The sequence below is a fragment of the Saccostrea cucullata genome, unplaced genomic scaffold, assembly GCF_032062105.1.
Source record: "Saccostrea cucullata isolate Sc308-1 unplaced genomic scaffold, CSIRO_AGI_Scuc_v1 ctg9, whole genome shotgun sequence".
Taxonomy (NCBI): domain Eukaryota; kingdom Metazoa; phylum Mollusca; class Bivalvia; order Ostreida; family Ostreidae; genus Saccostrea; species Saccostrea cuccullata.
In genome coordinates, this window is record NW_026935030.1 from 6,400 (window position 1) to 29,299 (window position 22,900).

At 34.3% G+C, this 22,900-nt stretch overlaps 2 protein-coding genes across 2 annotated transcripts; one reads left to right on the plus strand and one right to left on the minus strand.

Annotated features, from left to right (window-relative positions):
* The first annotated feature begins 4,777 nt into the window (after positions 1-4,777).
* On the plus strand, positions 4,778-6,386 carry LOC134241734 (uncharacterized). The gene is given in 3 exon segments (XM_062723757.1): positions 4,778-5,007; positions 5,235-5,377; positions 5,380-6,386. Coding segments are annotated over 3 exon segments (1,158 nt in total). The 5' UTR covers positions 4,778-4,879; the 3' UTR covers positions 6,267-6,386.
* A 515-nt stretch (positions 6,387-6,901) lies between these two features.
* Positions 6,902-10,316, minus strand: LOC134241735 (uncharacterized). The gene is made up of 9 exons (XM_062723758.1): positions 10,151-10,316; positions 9,667-9,816; positions 9,360-9,483; positions 9,149-9,245; positions 8,889-8,981; positions 8,663-8,716; positions 8,475-8,549; positions 7,723-8,128; positions 6,902-7,503 (listed from the first exon to the last, which is right to left on the minus strand). Exons 4-8 carry the CDS (start codon positions 9,177-9,179, stop codon positions 7,902-7,904), a joined length of 480 nt encoding a protein of 159 aa, XP_062579742.1. The 5' UTR covers positions 9,180-9,245; positions 9,360-9,483; positions 9,667-9,816; positions 10,151-10,316; the 3' UTR covers positions 6,902-7,503; positions 7,723-7,901.
* Between the last annotated feature and the right edge of the window lie 12,584 nt (positions 10,317-22,900).

Sequence of the window (22,900 nt, forward strand, 5' to 3'; positions counted from 1 at the left end):
AGACCAACATTTCTCTTTGCTGGGTCTTGCGAAACACCAGGGCTTCTGAGCATTCGTTTGGAAACGACTGTTCGCGATTGCATTAGTACAGTTTCTTGAATTTTTCTCACTGATTGTATAAGTCTACCTTTCAGATCGGTTGCTTCTTTTTCTAATTTATAAAGTTTTTCAACTGATCGGTAACATTTCTGGCAAATGCCTGTATCGGGGTTGACAGCATGTATGTCGAAGGATAGCACATTTTTAATGAACTCCTTTCTTTCTTTGGTTAGTTTCAACTTCTTATCGAAAAACTTTGTAGTAACATTTTTTCCATTGGTGTCTCTATACGTCTGTACAAAGGAAAAACCACACAGAACGCATATATTATCCAAACTACACGTTTTAACAGGTGTCCGAGCTGCATTCATGGGCGCAGCCATTTTGTTTTTCGCAATGTATTGTGGGATATAAAACACACCCGACGAGCTATGTCAGACGCTATTTGATTGGCTAGTTAAAAGGTCGTTCGGACGTGACCCTCTATGGAGTTACTTCAGATCCTTTTGTGTAGCGATCTACGGGAGCGGATCAAAGGATCTGATTTTAATCAGATTGATAAATCAAAAACACAAGAGAAAAAGATGTTATAGATATGTTAACTACAAACACTCCTTCAGATTCTACAGATGACAAAGAATCGGTTATCAATGAGTTAAATGCTGACTGACGTTTTTCATACTAATTGTAAGTCCATTAATTATACACTGAATTGACGGCGGATTTTCCTTATTTCCCGATCATGACGAGGAGCACACGGCGGGTGTGACCGGCTGGGGATGCTCACTCCTCCATGGCACCTGATCCCACCTCTGATGTTTTAGAGGTCCGTGTTTGCTCTTCTCCTGTTTTGTATTGTTTTATAGACTTTGATATTAAATACAGTTCGTTATTTCCATATCCTTCATTGCTTTTCCTCTGGGCTCGGGGAAGTCTTCGGAAAGAAAAACCAGAAGTCTCTGTCGAGACTGAAGCTCTACTGGTTTGTACTTATAGCAAAGGAAGAGAAAAGTTCTTAAGCAGTTGCGAATTGAAACTTTACCACAGCAATAAAAAGAATAATGATCCTTGATTAAGTCCCTTTATGTTCTTAGTGTAGTCTACTTGCATGTCACATTATATTATAATCAGACTTAAACTGTATTTGGAGTAGCATTTTGAGAATTTTTAACAAAAATTTCTCATTTTAGTTACCACGGCAACATCGATCATTGAAATCAAAAACGGATAAACAGAATTATGTACCTTAGTGTAGTTTACTTGTGTGCCAAGTTATATTGAAATCAGACCAAAACTGTAGGAGGAGTAGCATTTTGAAAGAAATTCACAGAAATTTCTATTTTTAGTGACTACAGCAACACCATTCATCGAAATCAAAAACGGATATACAGAGTTATGTATCTTAGTGTAGTCTACTTGTGTGCCAAGTTATATTGAAATCAGACCAAAACTGTAGAAGGAGTAGCATTTTGAAAGAATTTCACAGAAATTTCTATTTTTAGTAACGACGGCAACACCATTCATCGAAATCAAAAACCGATACACAGAATTATGTATCTTAGTATAGTCTACTTGTGTGCCAAGTTATATTGAAATCAGACCAAAACTGTAGAAGGAGTAGCAATTTGAAAGAATTTCACAGAAATTTCTATTTTTAGTAACAACGGCAACACCGTTCATCGAAATCAAAAACGGATACACAGAAATATGTATCTTAGTGCAGTCTACTTATGTGTTAAGTTATATTGAAATCAGACCAAAACTGTAGGAGGAGTAGCATTTTGAAATAATTTCACAGAAATTTCTATTTTTAGTAACAACAGCAACACTGTTCATCGAAATCAAAAATGAATATACAGAAATATGTATCTTAGTGTAGTCTACTTATGTGCCAAGATATATTGAAATCAGACCAAAACTGTTGGAGGAGTAGCATTTTGAAAGAATTTCACAGAAATTTCTATTTTTAGTAACAACAGCAACACCGTTCATCGAAATCAAAAACCGATACACAGAATTATGTATCTTAGTGTAGTCTACTTGTGTGCCAAGTTATATTGAAATCAGACCAAAACTGTAGGAGGAGTAGCATTTTGAATAATTGTTTACAGACAGACGGACAGACAGACAGACAGACGGACATACGGACGGACGACGGACGCATTACTATCGCATAAGCTCTTCTGGTCTCTGACCAGTAGAGCTAAAAATCGTAAAAGATCATGCAAAGGCTTACAGGGAAATAAAGAAATTAAGAGACAAATTGAGGAAAGAAAAGAACATTGAAAAGTACAGAAAACGTTTGCTTAGAGAAAAGGCAAAATACGCTAGAAATGCATTAGACTCACCGAGAACAAGAACTGAAAAATTACTCTAGAGGTCAAAGCATTTCTAAAGAAACTAGGAGACTTATTGTTCACAGAACAATAAGAGGTCTTTCGACCTTCTTTGAATTTTAAATTTGTTTTATACCTGACTCCTAAAAATTAAATTCCTTGAAAAAGAAACCAAAACTCTCTTAAAGCATAGAAAAAATGAAAATTTAAAAAAAAAAAAGAATGATCTTGACCTTTGACCTTGAAAAAATATTCAAGGTCAAAGGTCAAGGGTCACAATGCAGTTGCCCCCATGCTTCTATGACTTATAGTTTTCAAGTTATAAGGTTTAATAGTAAGTACAAAGAAGTTAAAGGGCAACAACTCATTGAAGGGGTCATCAGATCCATTTGCACTTATACAGTGATGTAAGGCCTAAAGACCCTTCAGATATTAGTGAAGGTTTGGTGTCTCTACAGTCTACGGTTTCGGAGGAGTAGCAATAACAAGGTTTTCTGCACAAGGGGCAATAACTTTTAAAAGGGTTAATATTAGGGGACAAGAGTGAATTCTTTGAAACAGTTTTAAAAGTACATATTAATGATGCATAGACATTAAGTATATGTTAAAAGACAACAGAGATATAAAAAGAGCTAAATTTTCCATTTTTGGAATGACCTTGACCTTTGACCTTTACATGAATTTGAAGTTCAAAGGTCAATGAATCTTATGCTGTTGATCCCATGACTCTACGACTTTTCGTTTTGAAAATTTTTAATTATTTGTAATATTCAAAAAGTTTCAGGGGCAATAACTCATTGAAGGGGTCACCGAATGCTTTCGCAATGAATAGATTGAAGAGTCCCCATAATTAGGCAAAGCCATTGGTGAAGGTTTCATACCTTTACGGTTTACGGTTTCAGAGGAGTAGCGATAACAAGGGTTTTTAGCACAAGGGGCAACAACTTTTAAAAGGGTCAATCTTAGGGGCCAAGATTTATATCTTCTAAAGAGTTTCAAAAGTACATATTAAAGACATAAAATAGATCGTATATGTTTAAGGACATAAAAGCTATTAAGAGAAATTTATTTCTCATATTTGGAATGACCTTGACCTTTGGCCTTGAAATGAATTTGAAGGCAAAAGGTCATTGAATGTTATGCAGTTTGTTTCATGTCTCTACGACTTTTCGTTTTGAAAATTTTTAATTTTTTGTAAAATTTATAAACTTTCAGGGGCAGTTACTCATTGAAGGGGTCAAAGAAAACTTTCGCAATGAATAGATTGAAAAGTCTCCTAAATTAGTTGAAGACATTGGTGAAATTTTTATATCTCTACGGTTTACGGTTTCTGAGGAGTAGCGATAACAAGCATTTCTTGCAAAAGGGGTAATAACTCTGAAAGGGGTTCAGGTTCATTTACGCAGGGTCAACTGCAAAAATCTTTTACGGAGTACATTTTCAAGAAATAAAAATCTTTTCGATAAATCTTGAAACAAAAAATCACATGGCGGAAAAATAATAAAAAAGAAGAAACAGAAGGAAATCAATAGGTATTTCCACAGAAAGGTGGAAAGACCTAATAAAGCCTATGTTGAACTGCCATCATGCAATTAAAAAAGGACAAGGAAAAGTATGAACATGCGAGGAAAAGAAAAACCCAAAAGGCAATTGTCAACATTATATCTTCCGAGTTATTGTGCAAGTATAGACTTACGTCTGTTGCTGCTGCGGCAATCGGATACTCAAGAAAGAGAATCCTTACTGCAATGAGCACACAAATTTCAACATTCGGAACTAGAAGAATTCAAAGAATACAAACAGAAGTCAAAACCTTTTTGCAAAGGGATGACAACATCCGTTCCTCCGCCGGGCAGAAAATCAAAGTACTCAGAAGTACAGAAAGCTGGGCTCATTTACAGAATAGAATGAATTTCTTACATGAATCACGTTTATATTCTGGTGAAAAAAATTATTTTAAAACTATCAATATAAATGATGAGACAGTGACAGTGAGTTTTTCAATCCTAATACCACGGTCCGATTTTGTCATAATCAGAATTAATCTGGTACCGCAGCTGAATGTAAACAAACAGGCCAATCTTGTTCCCTCTCCTGCTTTACCTCGTATGGGTAGAGAACTACGCTAATGAACTATAATCTTTGACTTAGGACTGATGTTTTCAAAGTCATTACTACTAATGTTTATTTATATAGATAAAACTTCGTCTTATTTTTGTTGCTTTATTTAGCGTTTGTATTATCTCAAAAGCGGTTGAGAGTAAGAACTATATTTTTGCACGTCACTTTAAAATGGCGACTATGGGGGTTGACTTCCTGCCTTGAACAGGATGACATAAGCCGGCAATTGCTCTTTGAGCAATAAGCCCGGCTAAAAACAATCACCTAGGGCGGATTTCATTTGTCCGAGATCGGCGTACGCCGAAATGCGCCGGTCATATGACCGGCGTAAAACGGCGAATTTGCAAATCAAGTAAACCGGCGTAAAAAGTGTAAAAACAAAGATGGAGGAACTCGTTGACGGCGTTGTCGTTACAGCTGTTGTAACAATAGTTACAGATATTTTGAGCGATGATGAAGAAGATGATTATATTGAAACATCTTTTTTTGAGATATATGGGCTATCAACAGGGTGAGTGTTGTGATATATCAGTGAAATATTACAGTTAATCTATAGAAACATATAACTTATCGAATGTAAACAATGGAGGAAATTCGAGCATACAGGACTTTTTATGTTTGATTTTGATTATCATGATTATTCCTCTGTTTTCTTACCAGATAATGGCTATTTGTGCACATATGGGTCATATACTAAATGTGTGAATCTAGTATGCACATTTTTTTTCTTCATTTCAGATTTAGAGAAGATAGGATAAAATCTCTAGAGTATTTCGAATACACGATTCCGAGATACCTGCCGGATTCATTTAAGCAGTTCTTTAAAGTGTCCCATGAGACGTTAGAAGTACTTTGTGAATCATTATCTTAGTATCCAGGTGTATTGCCAGAGGCATATCCCAGGGGAAGAGAACACATACCATTGCAAAAAAAGTATTGATGACTGTCAGATACCTAGTTTCTCAAGAAACTGTAAAAGAATTAAGTGATAGGTTTGGTGTAACTGGACATAGCTTTTTACGATGCAAAAGACAAGTAATACAAACAATGTGTGATCACCTTCTATGCAAATTTATTACATGGCCAAAGCATGAAGAATTCAGAGATATATGTACAAGATTTGATGAGATGGGAAGGTATAACTTTCCAGATATACTTGGAGCAGTAGATGGGAGCCACATTCCAATTCAGTCTCCTATTCAAAACCCCAAATCTTATTTTAATCGGAAACAATTTCATTCTATTGTACTTCAAGGTGTTTGTATAGATGATCTTAGATTTATTGATGTGAATGTAGGATGGCCAGGTCGAGTCCATGACGCTAAGGTCCTCCGAAACTCATCATTATGGGAAGAAGGATTTCAAAACTGTGACAATGGGAACTACCACCTAGTTGGAGATGGAGCATACCCATTAAAAGAATGGCTTCTGACTCCATACAGAGATAATGGCCATCTCTCACAACAACAGACACAGTTTAACATGGCACTCTCATCAAAGCTACAAGTCATTGAGAGAGCATTCGGTTTGCTGAAAGGGAGATTCAGGACACTAAAGTTTATCAATATGAAATCGATCAAAGAGGTTTGTCAGACTGTTGTTGCTGCGTGTATTTTGCACAACGTATGTATCATTGAACATGACTTGTTGGAGGACTTAATAAATGAAAATGAACATGATGTTATTCTAGAAGAAAATGATGGAAATGCATTGTTAGAGAATGATGCACGCGGTCTACAAAAGAGAATCAACATTACAAATAGAATGTAATTTGGATTTGCATTATGTATTATGAGTATAATTCAAAAGAATTTTCTCTTTTGCTAGCTTATTGAGTAAAATTCATTTTTTGTGAATTTTTTTTTCTTCTGACAGAAGCTGTACTATAGCTCCCCCTTTTAATCGGAACTCTAAATTTGTGCATACTATATAGCAGTTGACATGGAAATTGTTATAATATAAAGATTATTTACTTATGGGAAAATAAACTCTTTGTTATATAAGTTAACTTTTACATCATTTATATTTTCAAATTTATTTCTAAAACTAAATGATACCCCCGCCTCCCATATAGTTATTATGGAAAAGTCCATGTTTTGCTGCAGCCAGAAATCCCAAAATATGTGCGGATCAAAAAGTAAAATAGGAGGTACACAATGGCAACATGTAATAAAGATTCTGTGAAAGTTTCATTAAATTTCTTTCAGTGGTATACGAGGAGTTGCGGATAAGAGATGGGTACCCCAAAGTGTAACAGACAGACGGATGGACGGATGTACAGACGGACGTATGGACATACCGATTACTATATACCCTCCCACTTTTTAAGCGGGGGGTATAATAAACACACAGTTATTATAGACTTAACATTTAATCAGGAAAAAATAACAAAACATTTATTCAGGAAAAAATAATAAAAGAATACAAATGTAACAAAAACAAGATAAATTGTAAATGCAACCCTGACATGTCTGCTATTGAGTCATCAAAATTAATTGAATGAGAAATATGTTGACATTGCATGAATGCCCACCCAAAGTACATCGTATTGTAAGAAGAAAAATACTTGCCAAAGGGAAAGGTAAAAAATAATTCCACAGTTTAACTCTCACCAATATTATTGTGTACTTCTGCATAAATTTTGGAAAATATATGCTGAATATCATTACAACTTATTTTGAAACTGTGTGAGGGACAGAAAGGAGGAAGGACAGAAGACAGACATGACAGGTTGGGTATAAAAATTGGCAAACACAACCACTTAATGAACAAATTCAAAAGTTATAAAACACTATCTGTGTTAGCAAATTTACATGGCACAATCTGTCAATTATCTTTTTGAGGTTCTATTTCTTAACCAGGTCTTTCAAAACTCCGACCAGGGAATTAATAGTGTTGATTTTCTCCTTGTGTCTCCTCTCAATTGCTTCCTCTTTCTTTTCAATGGCTTCTGTGAAAAATGTTTTCATGATGTCAACCGATCTTCTTGATTTCTTTTTTCCTTTCCCTGAAAAAATACACATAGTATACTGTACATTTTCACACAGTACAGGTATGAAGAAGAGCTTGTAATTTTCATGCTTGTAATTATTTGTATTAAAATGAAAACAGCTATAATAACGCTTAGCAAGGTTCTGCATACAAAAAAAGATGGACATCAATTTCAAAATACGTTCTACAATCTACAATACCTTTCTTAATGACAGGACAGTTGAGCGAGACTTACCTTCAGGTGCATCTGTATGGTCAGGAGTTGGAGACAGAGTTCTCTTCCTTTTACAATTATCAACGTCTGAACTTCCACACTGATCTGGGGATGGACGTTGACTTGCTTTTGACTCTAGCAGAAACACTGGATTCATGTCAGGCAACTTTTCAAATATTTCCCCCAACTCATCATCAGAATCAGCAGGGGATTCCCCTGATGTATTGTTTTTTCTTTTTGTTTCTTTCATATTTTTCTTTAATTGTTTTGATTTTTAATCTGCACTGTTTTGGTGAAAAGTCATAATTATTGGAATGCATGTCATCTGAAATTTTCTTCCACTTGTTTTTGATGGGAAGCTTTGATTCCTCAAGGTCCCTGTGTTTTGACAACAGTAACTTCTCTGCAGCTTGAGTCCACTTTGAAGCTTTTAAGAAAAAGGTACAATATATGAAGACGATAACATGCACAAACATATATTGTGAGTCTTTTTTTAAGATATCAGTTTGGAAGGTTTAGATATGACACTAAAGGCCCCCAAAAAATGATGCTTAGTTTTTCTTCCAGGAAACACCATACAAAACTTAACTATGAGAGTACATGGTGATCTTAAGCTTATCCACTCTAACCAAACCAGCCAATGACCAACCAGAACACTTCAATATTAGTTTTTTAACCACATGAAGATTCTTTTGATATATAGAATTCTGCTTTTGTGGGTAGAACTAAAAATTTTAATTAAAAGTTATTCAATTTATTTAAATACTATTTACTTTTTTCAGATGTTCCAGATGTTATTGCTCTGCTAGCGCTGGTACAGGGATTGTTCAATTCTTCTTTTCTCTTATCTTAAATGAAATAATGATAGACATTCTCACATAATTACACCTTTTTTTTGAACATCAAATATTTGCCATAATTGTTTCATTACATCAAATGCATGTTATAAAAAAACAACTACCTGGATCAAAAACATCAGATGTACTGTCCATGTCTAGGAATTCATTTCTGCTAACTAAAAATTATAAAATGTGAATTCTTATTGAAGACCTTGGAATAATATTGCAATAGGGTCATATCAATAAGGTAATCCTGAATTAATAATTGATGATTAATTTTTCATTGATAAACATTTTTAACATTAAAATTGGGTTTTATTTGATGGCTCTATCAAACTGGGAAAGTACCTGATTCAGGCAGTTTAGATGTTGAAGGGCTGCAGGTATTTTCTTGTTGATTTATACATATGTTTTGTAATAAGGAATCCTTTGTGTTTTGATCTGAAAAGTTAATTTATTTTTTATGTTTAAATAATTAATTTAAACATTATCTAATTATTCCCTATTTATTACATAATAGGACTTTTTTTATATATATATTTTATAAATCTTAGCAGGATAATAATTCAGTCATACAAAGCATACAAAATATTAAATTATATACAAACCAACTGTATCAGAGAAGAGAATATTTGCCATATTTTCAGTTACCGAGACTGTGTTTATTTGCCCATTTTTTCAACCTCAAGCGATATCCAGTTAGTGCTGAAAAGGATGAAATCATGTTCGTTATATACAAGAGCATGCATATAAAGTTATGAAAAATGATGTTACAGTAGGCGTTATGAATAATTTATATAACATGGCAAACATTTATACCTGTCCATTCTCTGCACATGTGTTGCATAGGATCTGATCTTCTTCCCACTGGGCAATGTCTTGATCATACCCTGCACAACTTGCATGGAATGCAAAATTGCAGGACTCACAGCGGAGGATTATTCTAGAAATACCAAATGATTTGAGATAAATGTTTTTATAACTCACTGTACAAAAATAAAACAATGAACATTAGATGTTTTAATTGTTCATAAACCATAACTCAATGTAGATATTACTTTGAAAAGAAAAATACTTACGGTCTGTTTTTATTACACGCCTGCAAAGAATAATTTAAATATATTACCTGTACTGACTATCGAGAACAAATTTTGATCTCTGAATCTCGAGTGAATTTAGGAATTCCTTATCAACACGTCTGCAAATGTAGCAGGTCCAATAAACGCTCCTCTCTTTATCAGCGTTACTTTTAGCGTTGCTAGACTGCCTAGAGTTCCTGCATAAATTATTACATCTAAAAGATGAATTAGATCTACTGTCAAATATGTAGAATTACAATATTACAATACAATTAAGTACCAAGAAATACAGTTTCTCCAAATATAAAAAAAAAATCAAAATAATTTTATCTGTCAGCATGCATTTATGCATTCTACATCCTCGATCTACTTTGTACGTAACGTATATGAGCAAAGTTCCGCAGTATAGAAGATTTAAACGTTATATTATAAAGATCCCAATGAACATTTGTTAAATGAACACTTTAAATCAATAAATATGCCCATCTTTAAACAAATATCAACATTTTTCATTTCATTCCATCAACTTACCGCAAGTTTTCCGCCATACTTAAAAAAACGGCGAATACCACGCCAGTCTCTCCAGACCGGCGCATTCGGCGTACGCCGGCGAACTTCCCCGGTCAAATGAAGTAACAAGCCGGGTTACGAAAGGTCAAGCGGCGCATTCGGCGTACGCCGGTATGACAAATGAAATCCTACCCCAGTGTAAGATAAAAAAGCAAACACGATTTCTTAATGACGATATGAAACACCTACATGCTAAATTCCTTAGTGAGAACCCAGAGAAGGGGATATCATATTCCCTTTTCTGCCGAGTTAGACAATTTAGGGTAGCAAAAGCAACAGAAAGGGATAGGCAGACTTGTTTGTGTATCAAGCATGAAAGTCTTCAATACTAGGCGGACAAATTGAGAGATCTTAAGTTATTAAGACATCAAACTTAAATTTGCTTGCAGAGATGATTTGCTGTGATTATAATTGCAAGACTTGCATGTGTAAAGAATGTCCAACATGCACAGAGACGGTAATTACTACAGAGATTAATGAACATGAGCAAGGAAAGCAGATTTAGTGGAAGAAATGGACAACACAAACGGTAGAGAATATTAAAGAAGAGGCCCATGGGCCTTATAGGTCACCTGAGCATCATGCAACAACTTTACAACGAATGACTTTGCTTCATGTTTTAAATTAGACATCATGGCATTCACAATTTTGAAAGAGGCATCATTGCTAATCATAACTATACACTTAGCATGTTTAGTTTGGTTTCTTAATATCCATAGACAGAGTAGGGGAACAAAAAAATGTATCTCAACTAATCGGTAATATTAAGCAATAATCAGTAGTACCACTACCACACATGAACCCCTGACCCTTGGTCCACACATTTCACAATTTTGGAAAAGGCACCATCTTTGATTAATAGAGGCACCATCTTTGATTAATAGAAAGGAGAAGATTTCAAGCAATTAATTTATTTTCAGTATATAAGTAGAGCCCCCCCCCCCTATGGTACCCTTGACCAAGGGGCATTGAAATTCACAATTCAGGAAGAATGGCCCTTGCTCATCATAGCTATATAGGTAGTTCATCTGCTTAATACCCAGGAGCAGAGAAGAAGATTTTCAAACAATATCTGCATTTTCTCTATTAAACCAATAGAGCCCCGCCCTAAACAACAGAACCCCTGACCCTGGGGTCATAAAATTCGCAAAGGCATTCTTTTTTATCATTACTATGTTCTTAGTTAGTTTATTTAATATCCAGGAACAGAGAAGAAAATTTTTAAATAAATAATGTATTTTCACTATATAATCAATAGAGCCCCACCCTAAGACCAGAACCCCTGACCCTGGGGCCATAAAGAATCACAATATTTGAAGAGACATTCTTGCTCATTATAACTATGTACTTAGTTAATTTATTTAATACTCAGGAGCAGAGAAGATTTTCAAAGAATTAATGTATTTTCACTATATAATCAATAGAGCCCCACCCTAACACCTGAACCACTGACCCTGCGGCCATAAAATTCACAATTTTGGAAGAAGCATTCTTGCTCATCATAACTATATAATTCGTTGAATACCCACTACCCAGCAGTAGAGAAGAATATTTTCAAACAATTTCTGCATTTTCTCTACATAATCAATAGAGCCCCCCCCCTCACACTATAACCCCTGACCCTGGGGCCATAAAATTAACAATTTTGCAAGAGGCATTCTTGCTCATCATAACTATATACTTTGTTTATTGAATACCCAGCAGCAGAAAAGAAGATTTTCAAACAAATTCTGCATTTTCTCTATATAATCAATAGAGCCCCGCCCTAACACTAGAACCCCTGACCCTGGGGCCATGGAATTCATAATTTTACAAAAGGCATTCTTCCTCATTATAACAATGTACTTGGTTAGTTTATTTAAGACACAGGAGCAGAGAAGAAGATTTTTAAAGAAATAATGTATTTTCACTATATAATCAATAGAGCCCCGCCCTAGCACTAAAACCCCTGACCCTGGGGCCGTGAAATTCACAATTTTGCAAAAGGCATTCTTCATAATAACTATGTACGTAGTTAGTTTATTAAATACCCAGGAGCAGAGAAGAAGACTTTAAAGAAATAATGCATTTTCACTATATAATCAATAGAGCCCCGCCCTAGCACTAGAACCCCTGACCCTGGGGCCATGAATTTCACAATTTTGGTAGAGGACTCAATGGTCATTACATTCATGCTAACAGTTTGACTGCTTGATGTCCAGGAGTAAAGAAGAAGATTTTTAAAGACTGCACTAATTTTAATGGTTTTGGCCCCACCCCTCAGGCCCCAGGGGGGCAGGGACCATGAAATTCACAATTTTTGTTCCCCTTCACCCATAGATGCTTTATGTAACATTTGATGGAAATTGGTTGAGTGGTTGCAGAGAAGAAGCTGAAAATGTTCAAATGTTAACACACGACGAATGACGCACGACGACGGACGAAAACAGATAGCAATAGGTCACCCGAGTTTACTCAGGTGACCTATAAAATACAAGGTGAAGAAATCAAATACACAATGTCAATAACTACAGGAGAAGAATAACAAGGTGCAACTGAGACACTTTGGGATTTCCATGCTTACCCTAAGAAAACCTGTCGCCATCTCTTCAGCATCAAACACCAGTAATCTGCTTTTCGGAATCTTGCAGAAAATATGGCAGATATTGAAGTCATTATTCATAATGACCTTTCGGAAAATTATTCCTGAAAATTTTACAAGGAGATTCAAAGTGTGCATTTTGGGCCGAACCAGACACAAATAACTTTTGCACACTGGCGTGATGTATTTTAATGGAAAATGTTCAACTTCATTTTGCACAGTTTCTTACTACAATAAACAATATGGGTTCATTTAAAACCTGTTCTCGCTCATGTAAAGGAGATGCGTTCTACCATTGACACTGTCTACTTCGTCAGCGACGGACCGACAACTCAATACAGGTGATAAGCGAACTTTTATCTACTATTCAACTCTCTTGACCTTGGGTTTAGGATGGGCAATTGGACATTCCTTGAAGCAGGACATGGTAAGGGTCCAGCATATGGGATCGAGGGTGCAGTCAAAAGGTCGGCTGATGCAGTGGTTGCACATGGTGGGAGCATTACGGATGTGAAAACAATGGTTTCTCCTTTGGAAAACAGTACAATAATCAAATTCTTCCCTGTAACAGAGGCAGAGGTGGAGGTTATTCAGAAGCAGATCCCACTAAACCTTGACATAGTGCCACAGACAATGAAACTTCACCAGGTTAGTAACCTTACTATGTTCAAAGATTACATGATTTGTACAGTAAGTGTATCAGTGCAAATTTCATAATCTCATTTTATTTTTATGTGTTCACTAACAGAAGACACAAAGTAGAAGTTCGTGTACTGATTAGCTTTTGCAGAAAAGCAAACATGTGCCCTTGCTTTGCACCTACTCCATTCACCTTTACCTATTAAGCTTCGACAACCTCTCCGACTACAGCAACTGAAAACTTTCCAAAAATCCATAGATGGCCATTTAGTGGGGAAATGATGTGTTGTTGTATATGATGATGTTCCATATCATGGTATAGTACAAAATGTTGACGATGATGATTTCGGAGAATAAGTAATGCACAAAATCGGAAATATTCGATACTTTTGCCAATGATACCAGATATATTGTAGTCCGAACATTAACAACTTCTTTGCGTAATGTGAACCAACAAAGGTTGATTCTAGGTATTATCAGCTTTCAAAGTGGTTAAAGTGATTGATTGTATAGTGTTTAACGTCCCTCACTTACGGCCTTTGAGCAGGGAGGGATCTTTATCGTGCCACACCTGCTGTGAATATTTCACTGATATGGAGACGTCACCATTGCCGGTGAAGGGATATTAAACACACTGCAAATTTAGGCCTATGCTTGTGTGCACTTACGGCCTTTGAGCAGGGAGGGATCAAGAAAATTGCAATCAAATCGTGCCACACCTGCTGTGACACGGGGCCTTATTTATGTTTATACGGTTGACATGCAACTTATTTATGGACACAACGCCATGCAACATTTGACAGTCGCCTTTTACGACAAGCAAGGGAGTACTGAGGACCTATTCTAACCCGGATCCCCACGGGGCTAAAGTGATTGAAAGTGATTGATGTGTAAATGATATTAAACACACAAATCAGAGAATTTATTCATATTCTGTTCAATATGCAAGTTTTAAATTTGGTTTGTATTTCATGTTCTTTAAATAAAACTTTTGCGTTTGAGTATCTGTTGGAAATGACTTTAAACAACGTACATTAATACATAATTGTGTATATACTGTCATTGCCGTAACGTCTTGTCATTACCGCAGATCGAAGTCATTACCGTAACACACACTAAAATTGAAATATATTTTTAAGTAATAAGAACTAACAATTTTTTTTTCTTATTTATGGAATTAGGCCAAAACTTAATGATGACGTTATGTTATCAGTCAGACCAAAAAAGTACAAAGACATAATGCACAAACTTAAGAGTTTAATATAACTTAACGTTATTTTTGCATACCATTAAAAATAATTGAATGACTCGGAATTTTCTAATTGTTTATGATTGCTTTAGATTCATTTTATAAAATATTTGTTGAAATAGATCATTTCCATGATTAATTGGATTTTTGTCATGGTAATGACATAAATCAACAAGCAAATTCAAGGAATTGTGGTCCCCCGCTTTCGGTGTCTTTGTGAGTGAATGTCATTTTTTATGACATATTGTGTGTAATATGAACACCCTATCATATGTCATTTATTTCGAAATCATCAATGAACGTAAAGGTCAAAGGGTTAAAGTTCTTGGTATCCAGTGAAAAGTCTTCTCACAAGGATTACATGTGTGAAGTTTGAACGCCCTAGCCCTTACCATTCAAAATGTATGGTCAAGGTTTAAGTTTTTTATAAGTACGAAAAATCTCCAAGGTCAAGGTCAAAAGGTCAAGGTTGTTGATATCAAGTGAAAGGTCTTGTCTTGCCACAAAGAATACATATGTGAAATATGTAAGTCCTAGTATCTACTGTTCAAAAGTTGTGGCCAAGGTCAAAGTTTTTGAAAAGTAGGTCAAACTCCAAGGTCAAGGGCTCAAAGTTCTTAGTATCTAATAAAATGTCTTCTCAAAAGAATCACACATATGAAGTATGAAAGCCGTAGCACTTACCATTCAAAAGTTATGGTCAAGGTTACAGTTTTTTCATAAGTACGGAAATCTCCAAGGTCAAGGTAAAAAGGTCAAAGTTGTTGGTATCCAATGAAAGGTTTTATCACAAAGAATATATATGTGAAATATGAAAGTCCTAGTTTTTATCATTCAAACATTATGGCCAAAGTAAAAGTTTGGAATTTTTGTGTAAAAGTGGGTCATAGTCCAAGGTCAAAAGGTCAAATTTGGTGATACCCAAAAAAAGTTCTTATCACAAGAAATCCACATGTGAAATATGAAAATCATAGCTCCACTAAATCAAAAGTTATGGGCAAGGTTAAAGTTTATGTGACGGACGGACAGACGAATGAGATTTAATGTCCCCTCGCTTTTGCGAAAGCGGGAGACAACAAGTAATACATTTTAAATGCCAATTGATTAAATGTTCTCACCAAGAACTTCACTGCTGATAGTATTAACCCATTGTACCATTCCTAAAATCACAGGGAACATCACAATTATCCAAATTTACATATTTTTTTAAAAATCAAAATAATAATTTTAAATATTCGAGATATTGTTTGGGCATCTCTGCGTGGAATGATCCAATAACACTGTACTTGTAAAACTGTGAGATTTTGTTTTCGTGTATTTTAAAATACATGTAGTACTTTTACTTTTAATAGCGGATTAATTTTGTAGCTTTATTATAAATATTGGTAGCTCCCGATTTTTTCATGTTCTCGTAATTTGACAAAAATGGTGGGATCGAGGAATTGTATGTACAGGTTGAGGAATTGTATGAAATCTACAGCGCATATATATATATATATATATATATATATATATATATATATATATATATATATATATATATATATATATATATATATATATATATATGCTAAGAAATTTTTATTAAAATCGATTTAATGCAGTAACCTCGTCATTGTCATCTGAATATTCATTGTCATCTTCTGGTTCATCCCCATGGAGACTTGCATCATTGTCATATGGATTTGGCAAAAAAAATTGCTGTGGAAGAGTTCGGATATGTTGCTGGAAACTGTATATATATATATACAAGCTTTTCCAAGGTTGTCCTCCACCTGTCTTTTTCTTGTCTCTTCTCTCCTTAACAACAGCAGACTTCGTTCTATGTTTTTCAATAATAATTTCAACTGTGTTATGATTCTCGTTTACAATTCAATTCTTTCTCAATATTTATCCATTCTGTGTTCTTCTTACTAACCATTCTGCCATTTTCTGCTTATTTTCTATGATGTCCTTCCTAGCATGGATAAGCTATAACAAAATTTCTTTTTTCTGATTCAGAAAAATTTGCTGACTTCTGTCTTGGTGCCATTATTTTCAAGGAATGAGATAATCTTAAGCCGTAATTAGGTAAGAAAGAGTTGAGTCACAGGTTTGCAACCCAGCTACTTCTAACCTGAGTACAACTGAAGCCAGGTGTAAGACAGGTTATCTGATCCCTAGATCACCTAATTAAGCAGGATTACTTGAAGTATGCAAGTGGCCACAAGAGTTTAAAAAAGACAAGCGAAATAACTTGTGGCACGTTCCAATTATTTTCAAATTTTGTTTTGTCAATCTCTGTAAAGTGTAAAAGAATAATATATCAAATGTAGCCCTTTACTTCGGTCAATCCATAGATATATCGACTTCACAAAAAGCATAGCGACCTCGCACGCTATAATTTCTGTAAATTCGATATATCTATGGATCGACCTGATCAAAGGGCTATCTTTATATAAGAAATATTCTCGGGTTGTATAAATTCTTTGTTCAAAACATTTATCCCTGGCGTAGGATGGGGCCACAATGGGGAATCGAAAGTTTTACATAGAAATATATAGGAAAATCTTCTCAGTAGCAGCAAAATCCTGATTGGTCATATTTATATGGAAGCATCCACTATTAATGTAGATTCAAATTTCTTCAAACCATGACCCCCGGGTATAGGGTGGGGACAATGGGGGTCGAAAGTTTTGAATAGAAACATACAGTAAAAATCTTCTCAAGAACTGAAAAGCTATAAGTCGTATTGATATGGAAGCTTGTAGTAGTGTAGATTCAAGTTTGATCAAATGATGACTTCTGGGATAGGCAGGAGCCACAATGGGGGATATTTTATTTTTCAAAGCAATACATGTATAGAGGATTAAAAACAAATATTTCAACCTCTCCTTTTTCATTAAACAGGGGACACGAAAGAAGCGAGAACAATCCATGATTAACTTTCTTTTGTGGCAAGATTGCAATAAGACTATAACTCGAGAAGCCTTATAAAAAATATTGTAGTAATTTCAATTTTAGTTATCAAGGCACATCATCCATCAAAATAATAAAATAAGACAACTATGTATCTCAGTGTAGATTACTTGCAAGCTGCATTATATAAAAATTAGTCAAAAACTGTAGGAAAAGTGGTATTTTAAAAGTATTTTACAGAAATTTCTATTCTTAGTAACTATGGCAACACCATTCAACGAAATCAAAAATCAATGCAGATAAATGTATCTTAGTGTAGTCTACTTGTGTGTCATGTTATATTGAAGTCAGACAAAATCTTTCGGAGATGTGTTTTAACAATATTTTTTACAGAAAATTTCTATTTTGGTAACCATGGCAAACCGCTCATCGAAATTATAAACCAATATAAAGAATATGTATACTAGTTAATCTAGTTGTTTACCAAGTTATATTAAAACTGTAGGAGTAGTAGCATTTTTAATGTATTTCAGACTTCTATTTTTAGCTCTACTGGTCAGAGACCAGAAGAGCTTATGCGATAGTAATGCGTCCGTCCGTCTGTCTGTCTGTCTGTAAACAATTTTTCAAAATGCTACTCCTCCTACAGTTTTGGTCTGATTTCAATATAAATTGGCACATAAGTAGACTACACTAAGATACCCAATTCTGTGTATCGGTTTTCAATTTCGATGAACGGTGTTGCCGTGGTTACTAAAAATAGAAATTTCTGTGAAATTCTTTCAAAATGCTACTCTTCCTACAGTTTTGGTCTGATTTCAAATTAACTTGGCACATAAGTAGACTACACTAAGATACATATTTCTGTGTATCGGTTTTCAATTTCGATGAACGGTGTTGCCGTGGTTACTAAAAATAGAAATTTCTGTGAAATTCTTTCAAAATGCTACTCTTCCTACACTTTTGGTCTGATTTCAATATAACTTGGCACACAAGTAGACTACACTAAGATACATAATTCTGTTTATCGGTTTTTTATTACGATGAACGTGTTGCCATCGATACTAAAAATAGAAATTTCTGTGAAATTCTTTCAAAATGCTACGTCTCCTACAGTTTTTGACTGATTTCAATATAACTTGGCACACAAGTAGACTACACTAAGATACATAATTCTGTTTATCGGTTTTTTATTACGATGAACGGTGTTGCCATCGATACTAAAAATAGAAATTTCTGTGAAATTCTTTCAAAATGTTACGTCTCCTACAGTTTTTGACTGATTTCGATGTTAGTTGGCACACAGGTAGACTACACTAAGATACACAATTCTATGTATCGGTTTTTGACTTCGATGAACATTATTGCCTTGATTACTTAAAATAGAAATTTCTGTTGAATACTCTAACAATAGCACTCAAATACAGTTTTATTCTGATTATAATATAATGTGGCATGCAAGTAGACTACACTAAGAACATAAAGAGACTTAAACAAGGATCATTATTCAATTTTTTGTTGCTGTAAAGTTTCAGTTCCCAACTGCTTTAGTATTTTTCTCTTCCTTTGCTATAAGTACAAACCAGTAGAGCTTCAGTCTCGACAGAGACTTCTTGTTTGGTTACTACAGCAGCACCGTTTATCGAGATTAAAAATCAATATTAAGGAGGCTGGGGGGTCAACAAATTAATCACAAATTAACCATAAGATTTAACTTATATTTTAAGATATAGTATCTTAAGCTGTCAGCTATCATTTGGCAAAGAAAAAATTCATTCATTGTAGTTTTAAAATTTGATCATTTTTGTATATCTTTATATGGAGCTCTTCTTTTAAAGGAGATCGAAATAGTCTGAAAATGGCTGCCACCCCCCAGCCTCGTTAAAGAATTATGAATCTTAGTATAATATTCTACTTGCGTGCCATGTTGTACTGAAATTAAAAAAAGTGTTTACAGACAGACAGACAACAGATACCTTACTATCGCACCTTACCAGAAGAGCTAAAAATTAGAACCGAAAACTTAATGTAGGGAGCCTATAATATAGAATTGCTATGTAGCAGGATCCCATTCAGTAAATAATTTTCCCAGTATTAGGGAATCTGTACTTTATTATGTTTTTCCTCTACAACCGTTATTTTACAAGGGACTCTATAAGCCGATGTCCAGTGTCACACTGGATGCTGACTGTTTTTAATTAAAATTGCTAAGGACACATCGAAATTAGAATCTTCCGCCGGTAAATAACGTTTTTAAATTGTATACAAACCACTTGTAGTTTCAGCATGTCCAGTGATAAACAACAAATCTTGCGTTTAGGAAATCAGAGATAAGTTTTCCCTTCGTCAGAAATGGACAGAAGTAATGTTAACGGACGTACAAGTCTGATCAAACGAGTTGTCCTTCTTAGGCTCAGTTGCTAAATATCATAGTGGCTTCATTCAGATAATGCTTTTTGTTTGATAGGTCATTTATGTTCTATTGTAATACTTTGATTATTGTTTTTATACGCCTGGTGCGCAATAATTTAGCCATATTTCGGCTACATTATACTGTATGAACGGTTAGTTCCCATGTCGCCTTAACTGTAAAATTTAACATTCCCGTTTCGCCTTAGTAAGCTCTCAGGTGAATTAATATGATGAAGATTTAATACATTTAGCATAAAGAATTTTTTGATATTACACGTATTATTTCATTCACAGTATTCATAAATTTCCATTAATTGTTAAATTAAATCTAAAAAATTTCATTATTTAAAAATTTATGTCAACCTAGTAATCATATTTACAAAGACTAAAATTCCCATTTCGCCTTAGTACTTTTTCACTTTTTTTGCCTATATTTCACAGTTAAGGCGAAATGGGAACATATGAACGGTTTTGAAAGACTCCGAATTTGGTTGGTTTTACTCGGTGCCATTGAGCTGCAAAATAGACATCTTTAGCATGCCAACCTGGCTTAAATATAGCTTAGGTTTCTAAGGTTTCAGCTAAAAACCGTAATCTTTAAAAATCAAATGTCGACCGCTTTGTGCATTAGAAAAGTTATATCTCATTTCTTTTTTAAAAATGAAGAATCTAGATCTGGACATTGAAATCATGAATGTGAAATGTATTTGCATTTCAGGAATTTGCATTTTATACAATGTTCAAAGCTCCTAACAACTCCTCATCATTTTTAAAGAATATTTATCACTATTTGAACACACACAAGCTTTAAATAGCAAACTACACCAGAATACCGATTCACCATTCATTTTAGATACATGCATTGCATGTACTTTATTGTCAACATTTCATTCATCAAGGTAAATTATACTTAAATAGTCAACTTTTGTTGAATTCCAAGTTACATCGACATCCTTGAAAACACTAAAGCGGGAAGTGCTGCGAAAACGGCATTCATGACATTATTTTTTTAAAATTCATTACACTGATGATCTGAAATAGCTTGTTAAATATTGTTTATTTTCCTTGGCAAATTAATTGAGAATTTTGTGACGAAAGTCAGCTTTATGCTTTTGATAATAAAGCTAACAGATCATTTGACTTCGACCTAAAAACCTCAAGACGAAGTGATGATTCCATGAATATTCCAAAATGATATGTGCTTACTTGCATGTTCTCGAGGAATGTTCCTTTTTACGTCTATTCGAGGTAGACTTTTTGGTAATGTGAGAATGATGTAAGACCTTATTACCAATGTTAGTAAAATTAAAAAAAATTTTCAAGAAACTTATTTTAACAGAAAAATTTATAAATAATTCCATCAATTTTAACGGGAAATATCTAGATTTTATTTTTACAGTTTACATATTTTTAAGACGGATGGGACATTAAATGGTGTCCCTTGCCAAAGATTATAGCCCCTTTCACACGTAAAAGATCGCTTCTTCGGATATCGAAACAGAGTATTCTAACTTGGGGCCCCAGACAAACAAAATCTTTCAGAAAATAGTTTAAATAAAACTATATTATCCACCGAAATATTGCTGTATTGCCGACTCGACGTTTAACAATTAACTATTCAAAAGTTTTGTTTTTGGAAGAATCATTTTTGAGAAACAGAACCACGTTTATGCACCGCAAAGAAATACAGCACTTATTTACGATCATCATGTCGAACGTCTTTTTCTTTGTAGTTTTTTGCATCTGCAATGCGAGGTCACTATAAGTAAAAAATACTAAATATTCGAATTTGGGCGACTTAACTTTAAAATTTTTAATTAATAATACTTGTTACAAATAAGAAATCTCCAACAGATATTCTACACATAAAATTAAATATTTGTACCTCGTTTGGAAATCCTTGGAAATCATTTCTTTCTAAATATCTATTGTAAGGGAATATTCTGTTTTTCAACTAAAACAAGAATAAGGTGATGCAGAACATTTCCTACAAAACATTTCAGACTTCCAAATGCTTTTTAAGGGAAAAGATATATGTACTTTTAATCTAAGGTTGAAATTTATTCAAAAGTTTCTATATCCTTAAAATATTTAAATTAGCGAAATACTTATTTAGAATGTTCTCCCATAGCATAAAAAATCCATGTTCATTCCAAGAAAATTTTATAAGCAAATTAAACGTGAAGGCTAAGTCGAAGAGAATAATTTATTTTGTCCCCTTTTTCTTAAAAAGTTTGATGAATAATTTATCTGGTAGCAAGTGCATATAGGCACATCTTACTGACAAACCACATTTCTATTATTCTTCCTTTCAGGTTATATTCATACACTAAAATAAATCTGTATCAGACATGTACTTAACAATATTTCAGTTCGGATACCGAGCTGCATGTACGTATTGGGTCATAACATAGTAATGACGAGATTTTTTTCTACATTTGTGAGCCTGTAAGCAGCAATAGTAATCATATTTTTCTACATATAGAGTTTCTTGAGCAGGTGTTTCGTCGGTAATACGACACCTGTCCCATATTTTTCCATTTATTGAGTAATCCCGGGTCTTTACCTTCACCCATTACTTTGTCGATATCTTTTTCATAAACCTGTTTTTTGCTTGAAATTCACCTGAATCTTTGACTCGCATGAGGAAAACCTAGCTAATTAACATGGCGTAATCCTCCATTGTGTAAGAGCAATGCCCTAACATTAGATGTTTTATTGACCTTCGTATGACCTCAGTTCAGGTCTTTGTTGGTAGCTTTGTTGCCGGAAAGTCAATTTTTTTAGCCCATGATTTAAATATTTCCGAGAGGTATACGTAATTTTCCAAAAAAAATTTTAACGAATTTAACTGAATTATTTAAATTTACAACCAAACGTTTTTACATACAAACTATAGAGGTACATGTATACTGTGAGCAATGAGCTCACA

What these genes read in the sequence shown, in the direction of transcription:
- LOC134241735 (XM_062723758.1), bottom strand. Translation starts at nt 9,179, where the DNA reads ATGGCAAATATTCTCTTCTCTGATACAGTTG. An exon ending in ATCTGATGTTTTTGATCCAG is followed by an intron (nt 8,550 to 8,662) that starts GTAGTTGTTTTT and finishes ATTTCATTTAAG; the next exon opens with ATAAGAGAAAAGAAGAATTG. An exon ending in ATCTGGAACATCTGAAAAAA is followed by an intron (nt 8,129 to 8,474) that starts GTAAATAGTATT and finishes TTTTCTTAAAAG; the next exon opens with CTTCAAAGTGGACTCAAGCT.